At 39.1% G+C, this 20,402-nt stretch overlaps 1 protein-coding gene across 1 annotated transcript in view; it reads right to left on the reverse strand.

The window, feature by feature from the left end:
- Positions 1–7,567: 7,567 nt before the first annotated feature.
- The window catches only part of GABRB1 (gamma-aminobutyric acid type A receptor subunit beta1), a 254,012-nt gene continuing 241,177 nt past the window's right edge, over positions 7,568–20,402 (reverse strand). Inside the window, exon 6 of the mRNA XM_058722690.1 lies at positions 7,568–19,234. Within this exon, the coding sequence (XP_058578673.1) occupies positions 18,884–19,234 (351 nt within the window). The 3' untranslated portion in view covers positions 7,568–18,883. The remainder of the gene's footprint in view (positions 19,235–20,402) is intronic.

The raw sequence follows: 20,402 nt of genomic DNA on the forward strand, positions 1-20,402 counted from the left end.
TATTGAAGTTAATAGTTTTCACTGGAAAACAAGCCATTTTTAATTTCGGTTAACTTTAAAAACAAGCATTCTGGGGCGCCTGGATAGCTCAGTCAGTTAATCATCCAGCTGTTTATTTCGGCTCAGGTCATGATCTCAGTCTGTGGGATGGAGCCCCCTGCGTTGGGCTCCATGCTGGCAGTGCGGAGCCTGCTTGGAATTCTCTCTTTCCCTTTCTCTCTGCCCCTACCTCACTCTTGCGCGCATGCGCTCTCTCTCTCAAAATAAATATTAAAAAACAACGCAAGTGTTCCGAACAAATAAAATGACATTTCATTTTTACATATGGCTTTATTTCAAAACACTGTCTACATAAAGCAGTGGCCCATAACTGATCAGAACCTGCTATCTGCAAGCTTTGTAGCTCATCAGAGCAGTTATCTCATCATACAGATGAAGATAGGCTTAGAGAGGTTAAAAGAACATCTGTGTGTGACCTAGGCAGCGCTACTCAAAATGTGTCCCTAAACTAATGCCAGTCTGTGGACTGTTTGTTACAGGTCAGTGATTACATGAGGAGCTTAAGCTAGAGCGTTCATCAGCATATTGCTTTTTTCATTGAGAAACGTTAATTTTGGAAAAAAATCAGCTGAACTAAACAGTGTGCTTGGGAGGTAGGTGACTTACTTCCTGTGCAAGTTCCTTGTGTCGTTAAGGACCAGAGGCAGTTTGTAGGCTAGCACTTTAAATAGTACAGATGGTCCCTGATATACGATCATTTGACTTAAGATTTTTCGACTTGACTGTGGTGCGAAAGCAATATGCATTTGGTAGAAATCATACTTTGATTTTTTTTTTTTCATTTTGAATTTTGATTTTTTCCTGGCCTAGTAATATCCAGGACACCATTCTTTCCTGACGTTGGGCAGTGGCTGTGCTGCAGCTACCAGGGAACCATGCAGTCATGAGAATAAACAACCGATACACTGACAGCCATCCTGTACCCATATAATCATTGTTTTTCACTTTGAGTACAGTATTCAGTAAATTGCATGAGGTGTTCAACACTTTATTAAAGAATAGGCTTTGTGTTAAGATGATTTTGCCTAGCTGTAGGCTAGCATAAGTGTTCTGAGCACACTGAAGGTAGGCTAGGCTAAGTTATGATGTTTGCTAGGTGAGGTGTATTAAATGCATTTTTGACTTACGGTATTTCCAGTTTATGGTGGGTTTTTTGGGATGTAAGCCCATCATCAGTTGAGGAAGATGTGTACTTATCTAAGGGCCTTCTGAATTTCAGCCCTCCATGCAGTATTTCCATTGAGAAGCAGAAAATCTTGCTCTACTTATTCCTCTCACTACCTTATTTATCACTCCATTAGTATGTTTAACTACCTTATTGAGATCTGACTGATATACTATAAACTCATTTATTTAAAGTGTACAGTCAGGTAAATTTTGACATACATACACCATGAAAGAATCACCTCTATCAAGATTGTGAACATGGCAATCCTGAAAGTTTCCTCCTATTCCTTTGTAATCCCTACTCTTCCACTCCCCCACCCCTGCCGCAACCTCTGATCTGCTTCCTGCCACTTGTAGAGTACTTCACACTTTCAAGAGTTTAATATCGGTGGAATCATATAGTATGTACCTTTTCTTTTAATCTGGCTTTCTTCAGTATTGGGTTCATCCATGTTGTTGCATATATCAATAGTTCATTTCTTTGTATTGTTGAGAAGTAATCAGTTGTAGAGTTTTACCATATGTTTTTATTCACGTGTTAAAGGATATTTTGGTTGTTTAAAACTTTATATTACATAACACAGAATCCTGTGAACATTCTTATGTATACCTTGGTATGGATATATGCTTCCTTTAGAGTGAATACTTAGAGGAATGAGATATTTCCAAAGTCTGGAAGAGTTCATTCACCTCCATTTGCTTCCTAACACATACTTTGGTCAATCTTAATTCCAGCTACTATAATACATGTGCAGTGGTATCTCATTGTGGTTTTAATAATTTTTATTTCTGTAATGACATGATGTTCATTGTCGCATGTGCTGTTGGCCATCTGTATATCTTCTTTGGTGAACTGTCTGTTCAGATCTGTTGCCCATTTCTAAATTGGGTTGTTTCCTTAGTGTTGAGTTTTGGGAGTTCTTGGTAGCCTGGATACAAGTCTTTATCACATATATGCCCTGCAGGTATTTTCTCCCAAACTGTGACTCTTTTTTCTTCTCTAAATGGACCTTTTTGTTTTTGTTTTTTAGTTTAGTTTCAGTTCTAGATTCACATAAAAATTGGATAGAAAGATCCCATATACCCCACATCCAGTTTCCCCTGTTATTAACATATTAGTATGTACATTTGTTATAACTAATGAACTGATGCCAATACATTGTTATCAACTAAATTCCATAGTTTATTCAGATTTCCTAAGTTTTCACCTGATGTCCTTTTTCTGTTCTAGGATTTCATATTTAGTTGTCATGTCTCCTTAGCTTCTCTTGCTGTGATAGTTTCCCATCCTTTCTTTGTTTTTGATGACCTTTACAGTTTGAGAAGTGTGGGTGAAGTATTTTGTAGGGTGGCCCTCTGTTGGAATTTAATGTTTTTCTCATGCTTAAGCTGGGGTTATGGGTTTGGGGGAGGAAAATCACAGAGGTAAAGTGCCATTTGCAACACACCATATTGAGGGTACATACTATTAACAGGATTTGTGACTTGACATTGACTTTACTTACCTAGCTGAGGTAGTTTGTCAGGTTTCTTACTGTAAAGATACTCTTTATTTCTATTTTTCCATATTGTACTCTTTGGAAGGAAGTCACTATGTGTGGCTCATATTTAAGAAATGGGAAGTTGTGCTCTCCCTTCTTAAGGTCAGAGCACTTACATAAACCTTTTGGAGATCTGCACAGATTTGTCTCTTCTAGTTAATCCTTTATTTATATAATATGGACTCATGGGTATTTATACTTATGGTTATAATCCAGTACTATTTACTATTCAAATTGTTCCAGGTTTGGCCATTGGGAGCTCTTTCAGTTGGCTCTTTTATATTATTTCCATAACTTTCTGGCAGTATGTTCCAGGCTCATTTTGCCTATTTCCTGCCCAGTCCTAGAATCAACCATTTCTCCAAGAATCCCTGGTTCATTTTATTGAGGAATGGTAATAGAAATCAAGCTAGGTGTGCTCATTGTTATTGGGGTATTGTTTACCCTCAGTTGACAACAAAGAAATATATGTATGTAAACTAAGCTGTGTATATATACCTATCTGTAAATATTTCTTTACATAATCAACTATATATTAAGCTACACAAGTTCATCCTGATGTCTTCAACTCTAATCCATTACCACAAGGATCACATTCTCACCTGCTACCCTTCCTTATCTGTAAATTCACAGTACAGCTGTAAGAAACCTGACTCCCAAGTGCCTGGGTGGCTCAGTCAGTTAAGCGTCCGACTCTTGATTTCAGCTCAGGTCATTATCTCACAGTTTGTGAGTTCGAGCCCTGCATTGATGCTTGGAATTCTCTTCCTCTTTCTCTCCACCCCTCTTTATGCCCTCCTCCCCCCCACCCCACCCCCCGGCCAAATAAATAAACACTAAAAAAAAAAAAAAAAAAAAAAGAAACCTTACTCTTACCATTCACTATACATTTGCTTAATTGTTCAATTCTAGTGTGTGTGTGTGTGTGTGTGTGTGTACATATATATACATATATTTACATATATATCTATATATATATAATTGTTAATATATGGGAAACAACATTATCTTCCTGGAAGGAATCATATGCAGTTCTTTTTGCCTTTAGTCTTACTTCACACATTTCCAGAGTTACTTAGGTCAGTACCAGCTGCTCCCCACCCCCCCTTCAATGAGGTGGTTTCATACATTTGTAATACAGTTCAATCTTTTTGCCATAGTCTGCATTCCTTGCTGGGATTTCTTGACTACCTAAGTGATTTTTAAATTTGCATACATTAATTTTTACTTAGTTGAATAGCTCTGCTTTGGCAAACACCTACTGTCATGAATCCACCTTACAGAATAGTTCACCCTAAAAATCCTTTGTGCTTTACTAATTCCTCCACCTTCCTCTGGACCCCACCATCAGTGATTTTTTCATAATGTGTTTATAGTTTTGCCTTTTCCAGAATGTTATATAATTAGGATCATACAATATGAGTCTCTTCAGACTGGGTTCTTGCACTTGGTAATATGCATTTAGGTTCTTCCATGTCTTTTTGTGGCTTGATAAGTTATTTTTTTTTTATCCCTGAATAATATTTCATTGAGTAGATATATCAGTTTGTCCATTCACCTATTGAAGGAAATTGGTGATGCCTAGGAATGTGATTGCTGGATCATTTTATATGACAAGTTTAACTTTGTAAGAAACTACCACATTTTTTCAAAGTGGCTATACCACGTGATATCTTTTTTCTTCTTCTTTCAATTATGGCAAAAAACACATGACTTGATATCTCTCCTCTTGACAATTTTTGAAGTGTGTAGCACAGTATTGTTAATTCACTGCACATTGTTGGGCAGCAGATCTCTGGAACTTTTTCATCTTCTATCACTGAAACTCTACCCATTGAACAGCAATTCCTCATTTCCTTATCCTCCAGTTCCTGGCAGTTACCATTGTGCTTTCTTCTTCAAGTTTGACTACTTTAGATACTTCATAGAAGTGGAATCATGCAGTATTTGTCCTTCTGTGACTAGCTTGTTTCGCTTTGCCATAATGTCCTCAAGGTTCATTCATGTCTTAACATATGACAGTTTCCTTTTGGGGGGCTGAATAATATTCCACTGCATGTATATGCCACATTTTCTTTGTCCATTAATCCATCAATGGACATTCAGGTTGTTTCCGCCTCTTGGCCATTGTGGTTAATGCTGCAATGAACATCGGAGTGCAAATATCTCTTCAAGATCCTGCTTTCAGTTATTTTGGTTAAATACCTGGAAGTGGGGTTGCTGGATCATATGGCAATTCTATTTTTAATTTTTTTGAGGAGCTCTATGCTGTTTTCCATAGCGACTACACCATTTGAGTCCCACCAACAGTGCACGGGGTTCCAATTTCTCCATGTTCTTGGCTGATACCAGTTACATCACAGATACACAAATAGCTGTCTTGTGTTGGCTTCATCTATAATTCTTAATAGCAAATCCTAAACATGTTATATATATGGTTGTTATTTTTCTAAAAAGCTGGTTGTCCATTCATTTTTTCCATTCCATAACATAGTCTTCTGGAAATAGTAACCAGGGTAGGATGTCTCTACAATTCTTGGCAGCTCTGCAGGCCAAAGGTCTGCTGATGAAGAGCTGATCCCAAGTATTTTGCTGGATGGGTGTTAACGTCGTCTCTAGGCTGGAATTTAGACTCTCACTGAAAAGCTATTCTGCTAACCAATTAATGGATATATGAACTTCACACCTTCAGTCTGTTCATTATTTTATTATCAACATATTATTTCTGAAGGGACACAATGAGTTTGGAGGTTGGAGGTCTTCAAATTAGGAGAGACTGACAAATCGGCCAACTCTAATATTCATATTTACAGTGGAGGTTTTAAAAGAAATTTGACATAATGCACCTCACGAATGGATGCTATTAAAGTCCATTTTAGGCATCGCTTTTGAATACAAGAAGATTTAATTTCTTCTTTTTTTCCTAATGTATAAACACTCCATGTGTCCAAATGTTTGTAAGGCATGTCATCTTAAAGAATTTTTTCCCCCCAAAATCAAAGTGGTACAGAAATAAGCTTCTGGAAAAGTGCTGGTATTTTTCCCCCAATTGTTGGATAATACTGCAAAGAATTTCTTCCAAATAAAGGGATTTTGCTTTGTATTAAATTTTACAATGAAGACTCTCAAATGGTAGATTCAGAATTCTAAACTTTTTTAAGGATTATAAAAAAGATATGCCTGAAATCTTGCATGTTTTTGAACATAGTACAAACTAAGCTTTTTATATGTAGGCATTTTTAATAAAAAAAAGTTTTATTTGTGTTTTAGGAATAAACAAGCTAACATAAATTGTACATATTTACAGCATTCAACCACATTTCAGAAGCTGCACAACGGCTTTTGTGAGTAGAGCTGGTGGTTTTTGACACCAACCTTCAAATGTGTTTTCTTTCACTTGCTGAAACATTTAAAATCCTGTAGTACCAGAACAAAGAAAACAGCAACTTATTTTGTAGCAGAGCCACACTACTAACAAAAAATACTGAGTGAACTACAGTCCTGCGACTGCTAGAGTATCTGTGAGTCCTGATATCGAGAGCACAAGCGTTTCTTGTGTCCGTACCTGATTGTATGTAAGTTGATTTTCTATTTTACAAGAATACATGATTACTCAATGAATGATTAGGGATAGAAAAAAGGCCATGAAAGGTAAAAGGGTCAGGAATCAGAGGACACTGAACAGTTTCTTATTCACTGATTCACTGCTTAGAGGGAACTCTGCTGCTTTCATGTGTATAAATCACAGTCTACAGGCTTCATGGATTTTTGTCCACAGATAGTTTTTGAGATAGCAAAGTCATAACATCACATACTTTAAGCACTTAAAAAGGAATTAATGAGACGGTTAGGATATTTTAATCAAATCCCTAACAGAAAGATTACAGTCAAACACTGTATGAAAGTTTGATTTCAAATGTAAAAAGCAACCACAGAAAATCTCAAGTTTCAATAAACACAACAGTAGTTTCAATCAGAAAATGCAGCATATATTGATACAAAATAGAAACTGGAATTATAAAAGCAAGGAGTCCACCTTTCTTTTCTTGGCATTTTTAAAACCTATCCCATTTCATTAAAATGTATTTGGTTTCCAGAAATACTTATTCTTGCCATATAGCTTTTCTAGTGGTCTGGTAGGTATACAAAAGTATTATCTGCTTATGTAAGAAAGCAAATGCTTATGTGGAAAGAACAAAAGAACATTAATATGTTGTAATTTATGTCTCTTTCCAATTAAAGAAGTTCTGCCTGCTGAAAAATAGGGAGAAAGGGATTATTTTATTTACAAGAACTGTGTACTACCAGTCAGGACATAAATTAGCTAACTCATGTTTGGTAGGAGGGTAAATAGACGATTCAGCAAACTGATTAGTGGGGACTTAAAAACACAAGGAGTAAAACATTTAACATATTGTAACATATTTGGTGAGTTAAGCATAACAGATTTTGAGAGGCAACATAAGGTATGAATTTTTGTGTGTATGTAGCACCTGCTTTTGAAAGCCCCGGCTATATAGGACAGGGTGCTATGAATTAAAATAGCAGGAGACTGGTTTGGAAAGTGTAGCTAATTTTTGGATTCAGTCAGGTTTTAGGTGAGGTGGTGCCGAAGAGGTGTTCCATTGCTGGCAGGAATGGAAATTTTCCCATTCTTTAACCTAATGAGCCCTGCTTTCCCAAACCTCATGAATCACTGTGAAAAGATCTTTGCCTCAGGTTGAGTGTCCTTGGGTAAAGTCACAGGAGATGATGGACAGCCAAGAGAATTTTTCAAGCAAGCCACCCTAACCCAGATGTGTTTCTCTCAAAAACAGTTTTATTTGTATTTACACAATGTTAAAGTTTCCCATTTACATTTTCATTACCCTTTTAAATGACACAACAACATTATTTCACATTAGCCAGTAGGTTCCCATCACAATGGCACAAAATGCTGCCTGGTGGTCAAAAATAAAAAGCTTCTTTAAAGATGTCAAAAAATTTTTAGTCCTTGTAAACATTTAGAATTTCTGAAAACCTCATGCAATCTTCACTTTGGAATAATGCCGCATGGTAGTTTGTATCGAGAGGGTTCATGGCCCTCTCTAAAATAAGGAGTTGAAACAACACAGTCAATAAATATATGCATATCTAATCACGAGCATTCCCTACCTAGTAGTGGATGTTCTGAATATGAAATATCACTGTATTTAATAATTCTGCTTTCCATGACACTGCAGTGAGTTAGAATAATCAAGGGGCTTCCCCAAAAATGTCTCAGGAGCATTGTCGCAAAATATAAAATATTTCAAGCTTTATCCAGTGAGTATTTTAAAAAGATGTAGGAAACAGATTAACATGAATTGATTTAGCTTAAAAAAAGAAAAAGCAGGTACACTGCAATTCAATGTATTTGGGGGAATATCAAGTAGAAAAATACGTTATCTCGTAAAACTGGGGTGGCTGGTTGCCACTCTGAGGTAAGGCTTGCAAACGATATATTTATTTTATGCAAATTTGTAAATAATATATAGAACAGTTGAACAGGAAAGTTAACAATTGAAAGAAGGGCTGCAGAAAAGGTATTTCTCTGCACATCTATCTTATGCAGTCTTGAGGGACCGTGAAGAACTGCCCATCTCTCTTAGTTCTAAACCTTCTGTTCATTTCTTGGCAGAAGTGAAATCTGGTGTGCAGTACCCTCTGGAAATGTCCTCTTATAATTCATGCTGCAGTGTTCCAATTAGGCAATACAGTCCCAACTTTGAGAGTAAACACCCCATACAACCTAGATGCAGAAGGCTTTGAATAAGGCAAAGGGGAGTATATGGGGGGGGAAAATGAAACTTCCAGTGAAGAATTTCCTGTTTCCATAAAGTTAAAGCAGTCATAATCAGCATGGAAAGTTCAGTTATGCCAGCACTGGTAGAATTTAGAATGGTGTTATTAAGATTCAGCCTGTTTAAGTCCTAAGCAATGAGGAAAATCTCAATGGCCACTTTGCACAGACCCAAGCCTGGTTTCAACTGTAAGTTTGACTGTATTTTTTATCTGTTTAGAGATTGTAGACCTAGGCTCTATGGAAGTAAAATAAGTTGGGGGAGGGTGTGGGTGGCTCCTGTTTCACAAGTTATTATCTGTAATCCTGAAGTACTGTCCCTAGGAAATCTTTCTTTTCCCACATTTACCAGTGTAGGTCATTCAATCAGTACTTACAGACTCTCTACCAGGGACAGAACAGCAAATGCTTTGGGCAATAGAAAAGAATTAGAAAATGGGGCATTTACCCTTAAGGACCTTATTTCGGGAAGCAGAGAGTGTATTTTTCAAAACTACCAGAAGATACACAAATTCAACATCTATTATTATTGATTAAGTGGCCACAAGAACCGAGGGGGTGCTAGCAGGAGAGTAAACAGAATGAGGAAAGGTTGGCTGCTCATGGATGGCTTTTTGGATGATGTTGCCTTGATTTTTAATCCAGCGTTGGGGAGGGGCAAGGGAAGAGGAGAATCTGGGCAGTGGAAAAGAAATGTAAAACTTCAAACAGCAGCGAGCACACTTTGGGATGATATGTGGCTGTTGCTGCAGTAGATATGTGAGGATTAGTTTGCTTGAAGCTGGGTAAGGGGAACAATGAGAAATAAAGTGAGTGTGAGTAATGGAGAGACTGAGGTTGGGCTTAAATGATTCACAGGGAGCCAAGGCATATATTTTCTCCAAGGTGTTAATATTAGCTTATTAATATTTCCCATACCCGCCAGGGATGAGAATTATGAGACTCATAACTAGTGTGACTATATAATCGTTATCTAAATGGACAGATCTGAGAGTGAATTGTGGTTGTCTTGGGGAAACTGGGGCATGTGGTCCCCTAACAGTAATGTTATCAAAAAAGAACTGGGCACACCTCAGGCTATTCAGTTGTTGCTGGAGCTATTCCTTCTACACTTTCCCTCAAGAGAATAATGAAAGGCTCTTGTACGTCTTGGCTGGGGGTGGGGGTGGGGGGTGGTGGGGGGGGTGCGGTTGCCGGGGAGGGAGTGTGCAAGATGGAGGAGAAGGATAAAAAAAGAACAAGAGTATTTGGAAATTGTTCTCTTTCTTCCTACTCTCCTCTTATCTTTGAACCACCCAAACCTGGATCATCAAAGTACAAAGCATTAGATCTAGGCAGTGTGGTTAGAATAGACATAGCTTTGCCTTTACAGTCAGGAAAAAGAAAAAAAAAATCTCAGATTGAATAGTAACTCTGTCACTAACTAATTATCATTATCAGATTTGGGGTAAATCATTTAACCTATTTAGCCTCCATTACCAGATATTGGTAGTGTCATCATAATTTTCATAGGGTTGTGGGGTAATGATTTCAAGATCAAATCATGAAATTATGTGTGACAAAGTCTTTTCTGATACCTTAGACCAATGTGTGACAGTCGTGTTTGGATATCTACCCCAAAGCCATTCTTCCTTCTTTTTGTTAACATATTCCATCTTTTATTCCCCTTGGGCAACTCACTGGATCAATGTTGTAAACCCATCATGATAATTTCATTCCTTTTATCAGTGACTGGTTCAGGAATGGTTGTGTAATCCAACCTTGGCCAATGGAACAAGAAAGATGGCTGGGAGAGTTTTGTGGGGAAAGATTTCCTTGCTTTTAAAAAGAGACCTAAGGCAGGACTTTCCCTTGTTTCTGCCACTTGATACGAGTACATGAGTGTAGCCATTTTGCAACCACAATGCGTGCCGATAACATACAGAGTTAGGAAGAACTGGCCCTGGGAGGGATCTCAGGTCCTGGATGACATCATTGTGCTATTGAAATAACCCAGGGACCACCCTGCTTCTGCACTTACTGTTACATAAGCTATCATTTTGGTTAAAGTTACTTTTAGTTGCATCTTTTGTTACTTATACCTGAATGAATCCTAATGGATATGTATATTAATAAGTATTAATCTCAATTTGGTGAGAATTTGAAGACTTATAAATGCTTCCTCTGTTTTTAAAAAGATGACATTAGCTATGAATGCATCTCAAAAGTGTAAAGTATGAAAACCTGAAAAAGAGAACTATTAGTTCTCTACTTTAAGAGCACACCTGCATATAGGAACGTTGGAACTGTGAGAGGTCAAGCAGCAGAATATTAGGCTAACTTTACAAAAAAGAGGCCATCTCATTCGTAGACTGACCCAAAATGGAAGGGAGGAATTTTTAGGCACTCTCCTAACAATTCTGAACGGTCAGGGGGCTCTCAGGAGAATCATGGGAGCTTAGAGTTGGAAAGTATCTTCTGAAAAGGGGGAAAAGTTAAGAATATCCATGTGCAGGAATCACACTGGGGGTCATGTTCAGAGATTGGAGTGGGGACGGTGCATGCTTTAAAAATATGAATAGCTAGAAATGTTAATCAAAATTTAATAAGTAAACTTTCAGTTTTGTCACGGTTGTGCCTAAAACAATTGGCAGATTGAACTAGTTAAGAGGGGAATAGGAGGGTGGTTGGGAAAGTGGGGCAGGGAGAGCAGATAACAGAGATTCTGAAGACCTGGGATCTTTTCCAACTAGATGGGAGGTCTCCCCTTGTCTGAGAGCTCAACCCTATGTGGCTACTCCGCCTACAGAACCCAGACAGTGACAGGGTCTCACACTGGGGAGAACACTGAAGGGGACTGTGGCAGCATTTCTGCTCAGATGCTGCCTCGAGATAGGCTCTTCCACTATGGAGGGGGCATTTCAGGGCTTTTCCTGACCGAGTTGCAGAGAATGGCCTAAGGGATCTACATCTTCCAGAGATCTAAAAACAGGGACCACACTGATTTATCTGAGACTCTCCAGTGCTCTTGAAGGGAAATATTTGTAGTGTAGACCATTATTAAAATTGTTTAAAAATTTTTTTTTTTTTTTTTTTTTTTTTTTGCCATCTGCCTGTAAATTTAAACTTCTGAACATTTTAGCTTCAATGTAATTTTAAAGGAATATGGACAGGTGTAGGATTTGATTCACTTGACACCAGATGGCCTACCCTGATGATTTACTCCCAAAGGTATACAACAAAGAATATTTATGGGACTGTTTTAGCAGAAACTACTGTGCTCCTATATCTTTCTGGTAACTTCCTGCACAAACCTGTCTAAAATGCCCTTTGAAATTTATTTGGCAATTTGGTTTCCAACTAGTTGAAGCTTGGAAGGGAATGTGGAAGTCATCGGATGGCCGGTCTTCAGTCATACGACCAGGCAGTGGTAGAGGCAACATAAAGGCCAGGTCATGCAATTCTAAGTCCAGGTGTTTTCCGCCCACTGTCATCTCCCTCTCTCCAGCACGCAGCTCATTTACTGTTAACTTTTTAAGTTATTCTGTACATTGCTTGGTATATGTTTGGAGAACTCTCTGTTCTCCAAGTATAGGAATGCTGTTTGGAGGCAAAAGATATTCTACATACTTGGGAAGGGCAATTTGGACAAGTTTACATTATGACTTGTCTTACTACATTTCATGTCTGCTAGAAGGCTCAGGGGGAGTCGGTGGGAGATGCATGGACGTGGAATCTGTAACAGGACTAAGCAACTGAAAAGGTAGTGGGTCAGGTTCCCAGAGGATGGTCTGTAACCAGTGGTGTACTCCATGAATGAGAAACCATTCTGGAAGGAATAATGATAGGTTTATAAAAGATGTGCAATTAAGGCTAAAGGAGGACATGAGAAAACAAGTTTGATGGAAAAGAGCTGATACAGTGTGAACTCACCATATTGCACCTAGAATGTACAGGGCCGTTCTTATCATCAAACTTTGGTGTAGAGAATGTGAATTTTCCTAGGTTTGAGCTAAAGACTTTTATTTCCACTTGATTTTAAATTAGGCCGGGAGAGACAAGGTTTATGTAAACAGGTACTCTTTCCAGAAAGGACAGAAAAGCAGAAAAGAAAAATAACCCAAGGCAGTTTCAGAGGAGGCTACCATGACGACACAAGCTACCTCCAAAGACCTGCTAAAGGCAATAGGAATAAGAATTTGGGGAAATTATTAAAGTTCGTTGTTTTCATGAATTCAATTGAAGATACGCAAGGTAAGTTCAAAGCTGGAGCTTTCAGCTACGCATGGGCAAGATAACTTAGGAGGTCTGAATGAGAAAGAGGAAAAATGAATTGGTTTCATTGGGTTAAGGCATAAGGTTGGATGGCATACAGCACTGGGAAGGAACGAACACAAGAGAGGTAATCTGTTTTACACGGCCACACGCACACAATGCACACACATAACACATTTTAATGATTTTCACCTATAAAAAAGTTATATTGGAAAATGTCCCCCCTTTTCTGTTTCTCTTCAAAAGGAAACCCAGGGAGAGATGAAAGCCAGACAGCAATACTGATTGCTTTTATTCATCCTTTGGCTTCTAACGTGAGCTATTTTAAGCAAGTGAATCTGTGACCCTGTGTACCTAAGGCAAATGCATCATGTTATTTGGCCTCTCTTTTTATTGATTTATGTTTCTATTGTCTTCAGAACAGGAGATGCAGGTAGAATCATTCATGAGAATGGTTTTATTTCCAGCTGGTTAAAAAATATACTTATTTCCCCCACACTGAATTCCTACTGAAGTCTGTGATGAGTGCTGGTTGCTCCAGGACCTGCAAGGTCTCTAGGGGCCAGTCAGGAATGACCGTGAGACCCTTGATACACCAAAGACTTTTTGATTAGGAAAAACGAAACAAAACAAACAACTGTTAGGCCTCTACAGTTGAAATAAGGAAGTTCTTGCTATCAGAGAGGTAAAAATAAACTCAAAACTCTTTATCCTTACCCTTCTAGGAACTTAGCATTTTCTGGTTTGCAATTCTTCTATTAAAAAGGATTTCCTTGCAAAAGTTGCTTGTGAAATTACAACCTTTAACAATTAGGTTTCTGTCAGTTTAGTTGATTTCAGTTATATAGAAAAAGCATGATTCACGTAAAAGCACGATGGGTTCTAGACCTAGAAATTGACTAACCTTGTTAGTTCCATTGCTGGTGGACACTGATTGGGACATTTTGGAGCCAGAATAAGTCTCCAAGCACATAGAATCTTTACACAAAAAATTCCGCCTTGCTAAATTCCTAACTCCAAGAAAGACGCTGTGTACCCTAAAATGTTACTAAGAAACCAATCTATGTCCCAGCTTGCTAGGCTATTCCAAATTTCTGCAGACACTATCACCATCTCTGGGACTGCCAGCTTGCATGGAAACACATGTTATGGCTGAATATCCCACCATTCTGAAGTCTTTTTCAAGAATACTAGGACTTGGGAGACATATATATGAAAATATTTAATCACCAGATTCTAAGTTTAACTAGCACATATCAAACACATCCCGGACTCCCAGTTGAAAAATACTTGCTTTAATTCCCAATATTTCTCTTTACCTTTTAGAAATGTGACATGGTTACTTCTGAATCTTTGCAGGATGAATCGGCCAGTTGGTGTTATCAGTGTCATTCGCTGTCTCTTCCTTTTTTCCTTCCCATCATTTGGACACTTCACTGTTTGTTTACCCTGGTCAAACCCATCCATTCACTTCCTGTCTTATTCAAAGTTCTGGGAAACATCGTGGAAGGAAAAAAGGTAGAAACTAAAGCTATTGTTGCAAATGATGCTTTGGATTGCCTGTGGATTTTGAACATCCCTTCCATTCCTGACCCCTCAACAAGCATGGATGATTTGGTATTTCACTATATGAGTAGCCACGAATGACTGATAGAAACACCCCTGATTTTTCATGATACAGTTCCAGGAGCAGCTCGCTACAGTTCCTGTCTCTGCTGGTGTGCCGTCCCTAAGCCCCAAGGGAGTACAGCCTTCTCCTCAGCTACCGTCCCTTTCTGTGGGGGTGGGGCATGAGGCAGAGTGACGCAACTGCGCACGCACAATGGCAGAGAGAGAGCAAGAGCTAAAAAGATTCTGGTTTGGGCCCACATCACTAGTTGCTTCACTTCGTGAATAAAAGCAAGTGCCTCATAAGCTTACGTTATTTACAATGCTCGGATTGTTCAAACATCCACCCAAAGCCGAGGACCACCACACAACAAGGAACAATTCAATGAACTATGTACAGAATTTACAAGGAAGTTTACATAATATTCTACATTCCGTTAACAAGTTTACCTTTGTTTGCTTTCCTGAAACTGAGATATTTGTTCGTTTTTCTGTCTTTTTCATTCCAGTAATTGCTGATTGAACCAACACGAACAAACGCTTGCACATTCCTTTTTCCTCCCTCCTGGGATATAGGATTACATTTAGTTTAGGGAAAAAAAAAAAAAAAAAAAGTAGCACATCACCCTTTGGTGAGATACTATTCAAAACTGTCCGTATGAGAATTCGTGGAGGTCGTTTCCTTCTAGCATGATAAATATATTTTGCTTGTTTGTTTGTTTAACTTGGCGAATTTCAATTGAGCTCTTTCTTAAAGAAGTATTCGTGAAGGAGTCAACTGATTTTGGAAAGATGGCATTTACTCAACATTTCTGTAGATTGTACATAATGTTTGTTGGCTATCCTTGGATCCATAAACCAAACTTTATTCTCTGCACCACATTTTGCTATTTGCATTTTCAAGATCTTTCATTGATTGTAATGCACAATGAAGATGGTATATATGATATGAAAACACATATCATTTAATCAGCAGAATTACCAACCAGTCTGCTGTTTCTGTTTGGCAATATAGAGGATTGAGGCAATAATCCTGGATAATTTAAGCCAAAAATGTGTCTTTATCTGGGTCTGCCTCACAAAGCTGGTAAGCGTAACACACGTCACCTCTATTTTAAGCCAAGGAACATGAGTAGAAAAAAATGTGTAGTCGTCGTTGTCAAATGAAAGATGAGGTTCTGCTGGGTCTACACAGGTTAAATCTATGACACAGCTTATGAACTGTGAACATGGGGTCCCCTGAACATGACTGTGGCAAAGGAGAGTGAGTCTGTGCAATTTTCTGCCTCTGCTGCCACTTCAGTAATGCAGGAGATTATGGCTATTTTCATGGCAAAGATAAAACAACCCAGTAATAGCAGGAGAGTAACCCCTCGATAATGTACTGATCTGAATCTTTCAGAAGTGGGGACCGGTTTGAGGGCACTTAGGAATGTCTAACAATTTTTATGTATTATGTACATCATTTAGAGCAAGACAAGGGAGAGAGGCAGAGAAGGAAGCAGTTTTTTTTTTCCCTGCACTGTTAAGCCTGGAGGGAGTTTGGGTGGGGGCCACAGAGGAGGGGATTTGGCTGAGAGGTGTCCTAAAGAAGGAAGTGGGGACAAAGGTCATTAACCAGAAATACATCAGCTTCTCCATTTTTCAGGCTACCATTGCCTCTAAGTCAGAGCTGTTAACAGAATTTGCACAATCCTGTGGCTGTGCCCTCTCTAAGCCTACGAAGACATACAATGATACCATTTTGTGCCTGATGGTAGATTCAGGCTTACTAATTTTGCAATTTACAAAGGCTAAGATATAAGATTTAAAAATGTTCTATTTTTTCTCAGAGATGCTTTACATCTGAACTACAAGCATCAAATTCTTTAGACTTTTAAGGCAAGATAAAAAAATTAGTAAAGATATAAATTACCTCAATCTTTTCCAAGGAGAATGATCTAAACAGGTGAATAAAGAAAAATTGTTTTGTTAAGGAACATAGATCATAGATACTTCCTTTCTAATTTAGCATTTCATCCTTAAAAGCTTTTTAAAAAACTTTGACATCAGATGATTCATTCCTGTTGAGCATCAGCCCAAAGTCTACCTTCCTGTGTTTAAAATACACAGTATTTCCTGAGTGGTCATTGGGAATATTAACCTTACAGTCACCGGCATGGGCACCTTCCATTCTATTTGGGCATTTCATGATGGCAAAGCCTCTTTCCATGCCAAGAAGTAGTCAGTTTCAAAATGGATCCCTTCATCCCCAGAGGCTGGAGATTTCCTTGACCATGGAACTGTGATTATGCAATTGAAAATCTAAATGAGAATTTGGCCCCCATACCCTATTAATTGGTTATGAAACCACTGAGATAATTTTTCCAGTAAAAGCACAGTTTTTATATTCTTACTAACGTATATTGTCTTTGGCTATAACCATTCATTTATTTTAGGTTTCTCTTTTCTTTCTGCTTTCTAAAAAGAGTATCTCAAAACTCTGTCCCCTTGGGCTCATCAGCAGGAATTTGGCCTTATCTTTCCAATTAAGACTATAATTTCTAGCAGCTGATGCTACTATCAACACGGACCCTCATCACAGCCTTAGGGAGAAAGCCAGATCATCAAATGATGCAATCGTCCTTATTATTACCTAAACCCATATTTGACAGCGAGGGGTCAGATCCCCAATTGCCTCCATCACTGGTTGGCTGTTTTAGGGTTTCGCTCAACCTTGTGAATGAACATACAGAATTCTTAAGATACTCAGGGTGAAAAAAAATTAATGAGGCTTTCATGACATAAAATGGGATAAACCTCAACTGTAGCTGGTTAGACGTGTTTAGAATTGTGTGTTAGGCTACTGAGGGATGCCCCTTCTATGACGATCATGACCACAGTAATCCGTGAGCAGAGATAAGGCAGAGCAGTAATGACTGCTGATTAATGATTAATGAGTGCAGATGTGTTCTATGCTTTAGGGGCTGGTATAAATGTTTGAAGTCCCAGTGATTTTGTCACGGTTGTTGTTGATATCTGTGGTTTTCTTATTTTGAGATTTTTCTTTAAAAAGGTAATCTGGCCTCAGATGAGAGTGACAGCAAAATGGGTGTATGTGCATTTCCGGAAGCATTCATTTCCTACTTTGGAATGCAGAGCTCAGAGAGGTGAGCGCTAAGGTTATTAGCCGGGGCCTGTGCAACAAGGCCTGTCACCATTAGGTGCTCTCTGGAAGGCTAAGAAATATATACTATTTGATTTAAGATTTGGCAGTTTAGGTAACTGCCCAGGCACCCTTTTCACAGCACATAAGTCTTGCCTTCCTCGTGGAAAGGGCAATGTGTTTTACATGCAAAAAATGCTCACCAGCCCATTATTAAAGCCCTCCTCCCCCATTCCCTTCCTCTCACTCTCTCTGGAGCAGGAACTAAGGAGATGTGAAGGCATGGCTTCAGGGCACAGAGGCCAGTGATTCCAGGGTAATAAAATGAGTTCAGGGCTGCTCATTTGAGATAGTCCGTTAAATAAATCTCCATTGCCCTGAGACTCCTTATTCTCAACAAGAAGAGAGAAATGTTCTCAATGGCCACCAGGATGGATTTGAGTGTTAATTTTAAATCTGCCTGCAAGTCTGAGAAAGAAGCGGGGTTTTTTTTTTGTTTGTTTGTTTTGTTCTGTTGTTGTTTTTCAGAATATCCAGCTTCATGGTGAGGTGAAGATGGCAGGTTTGGTTTGCACAACCTCCATCAGCCCTTGTCAATCCCTCCCTCCTCGCCAGTGGAGCTGGGACCCCTTCTGCAAGGGCGCTGGGGGGGCTTGAGGCTGGAGGGGAGACTTCCTTCCTCTTCTAGGCTCCTCTTATCCCCCCTTCTTCCTGGAAATCTGTAACTTGTCAATGGCTTTGTTTTTTCTTCTGAGATCCTGGAAATTGTGTTGGTTTTTTTTTTTTGTTTGTTTTGTTTTTTGTTTTTTGTTTTTTGTGGGTTTTTTTGGCAGCATGAGATTGTTACAGTTTACCAGGAAGCAGTGCGCGCGGAGAGCTAGGTCCTGTTTTCCTTCTCATTTTAAAAAATAGATCAAAAAAATCCAGGGCCAAAAGATAGGACTGCTAAAGATCTACCTATATAACTTCTCTCTTTGTGTGTGTTTGTTCTTTTTTTGTAAACACGGCAATTAATAGAGCTCTGACAGAGCTGATAACCTGGACCACAGTAGACTGGAAAAAAATATAGTTTTCTTTGTGGCGTGTGTGTGTGTGTGTGTGTGTGTGTGTGTGTGTTGTTTTTGGAAGTAAACATGGTGCAGTAATAAAATTGATATGCAAGACCTCAAACCAATCGGATGGCTGAATCTCTTACCTCAAAAAAGCACAGCAGTGGCGCTGCGGGGGGCCTGTGGGGTCAAAAATCAAAAGAGGAAAGTAGTCGTTTACGAACCCTTAGGACAGACCTTAGTGTACATAGTAAAGCCAATAAACGACGTTAAAAAGAGAAAAGGTGATGGGGAAGAACATTCGGGACCACTTGTCTATGGAGTTCACATCAGTCAAGTCGGGGATCTTGACTTTGAGCTGCGAGGCGCGCCTGCGGATGCGCCCCTTGCTGTGCGCGCCGTGCCGCTCGAGCGCGCGCCCGTACGCCTCCCCGCGGCTGCTCAGGGGCTTGCGGTACTGGATGCTGGCGCTGTCGTATGAGTACATGCTGCTGGCCTTGGGCTCGCTCACGCCCGTGAGCACTTCCGAGCCGCTCGTCTCGTTCTTGATCTCCAGGGTGCTGAGGAGGATGTTGCCGTGGACGTCCACCTGACGGGAAAGGACACGCTCAGGCCCAACTGCCGGGGCACGGTCTGTGCTCGTGACCCTGTAACTGATGACACCGCAGCCCACTCTTTAAAGACTGTCGCTGGACGTCCGGCTCTGCGTGCCTCCTGCAACCGGATCTAGCATCTGTGTATCTATCCTTGGCTGTTTACCTAACCTACCGCTGTCTAATCCATCATCTGTCTGTGTCTGTTTGTGTATGTATCTAGTCCATCACCCGTCTATATCCGTCTCTGTCTCATCCGTCATCTAGCTGTCTAATCTGTCTGCCTATTTAATCCACCATCTTTTTGTCTGGCTAATTCTACCACCTGCCTAATCCTATCTATATCTTTCTATCTAATCCTTCATCTATCCGTCTACCACTTATCTAGTCTCCTTATCCAAACTGCCACCTATTTATCTATCATCTATTTCTTTATTTATCGTCTATCGAATTACCATCTGTCTAATCTACCGTCTATATAATCTACAATCATCTATCAATCCATACATCATTTTTATGTATATGTATATGGCATTTTTTCGTGTTACAAAAGTGGCACATGGAAATATGTAAAACTAGAAACAAACAGGAAACAAACAAATAAGAAATAGAAATTTGTAATTTCACTTTTAGAGTTCATTATTTTTAGTATCCTGCTAGCCGCCTTCTGTTTTTTCTACTTACAAACATGGACTCACCTGGTATGTTTTGGTCTACAATACACTTTGTCACTTAATAGTGTAGCATGGTCCTATTTCCATGTTAATAATTATTCCTCTGTGATATCACTTATTAACAGCTTATATGGATAGAGCATAACTGGGTTGATCTATTGTGAGATGTGAAGGCTTGTTTTACTTTTGCGGTATTATATAAACAAGGGACATCTTTTATGTAAATCTTTGTCCATCTCCCCAATTATTTCCTCAGGCTAAATTGCCAAAAGTAGGATTCAGGGCTCAAAAGGATATGACTAGCTGTACTTTGACTTTTGCGTCTCCACCATTATTTATTGTTGCTTCGTGCTGTTCCAGTAGTACCTATCTCAGATTTCCTGGTTTTTGTCTGTGCTATGCCCACACACATTTACGGAACTCCATACGTGAGCACATTTGGCCTATAAAGTGGCTTTGTTTAACTTCAAGCTGATGCACTTTGCAAACT

This window comes from Neofelis nebulosa, chromosome 3 (assembly GCF_028018385.1).
Source record: "Neofelis nebulosa isolate mNeoNeb1 chromosome 3, mNeoNeb1.pri, whole genome shotgun sequence".
In the NCBI taxonomy this organism is placed as follows: Eukaryota; Metazoa; Chordata; class Mammalia; order Carnivora; family Felidae; genus Neofelis; species Neofelis nebulosa.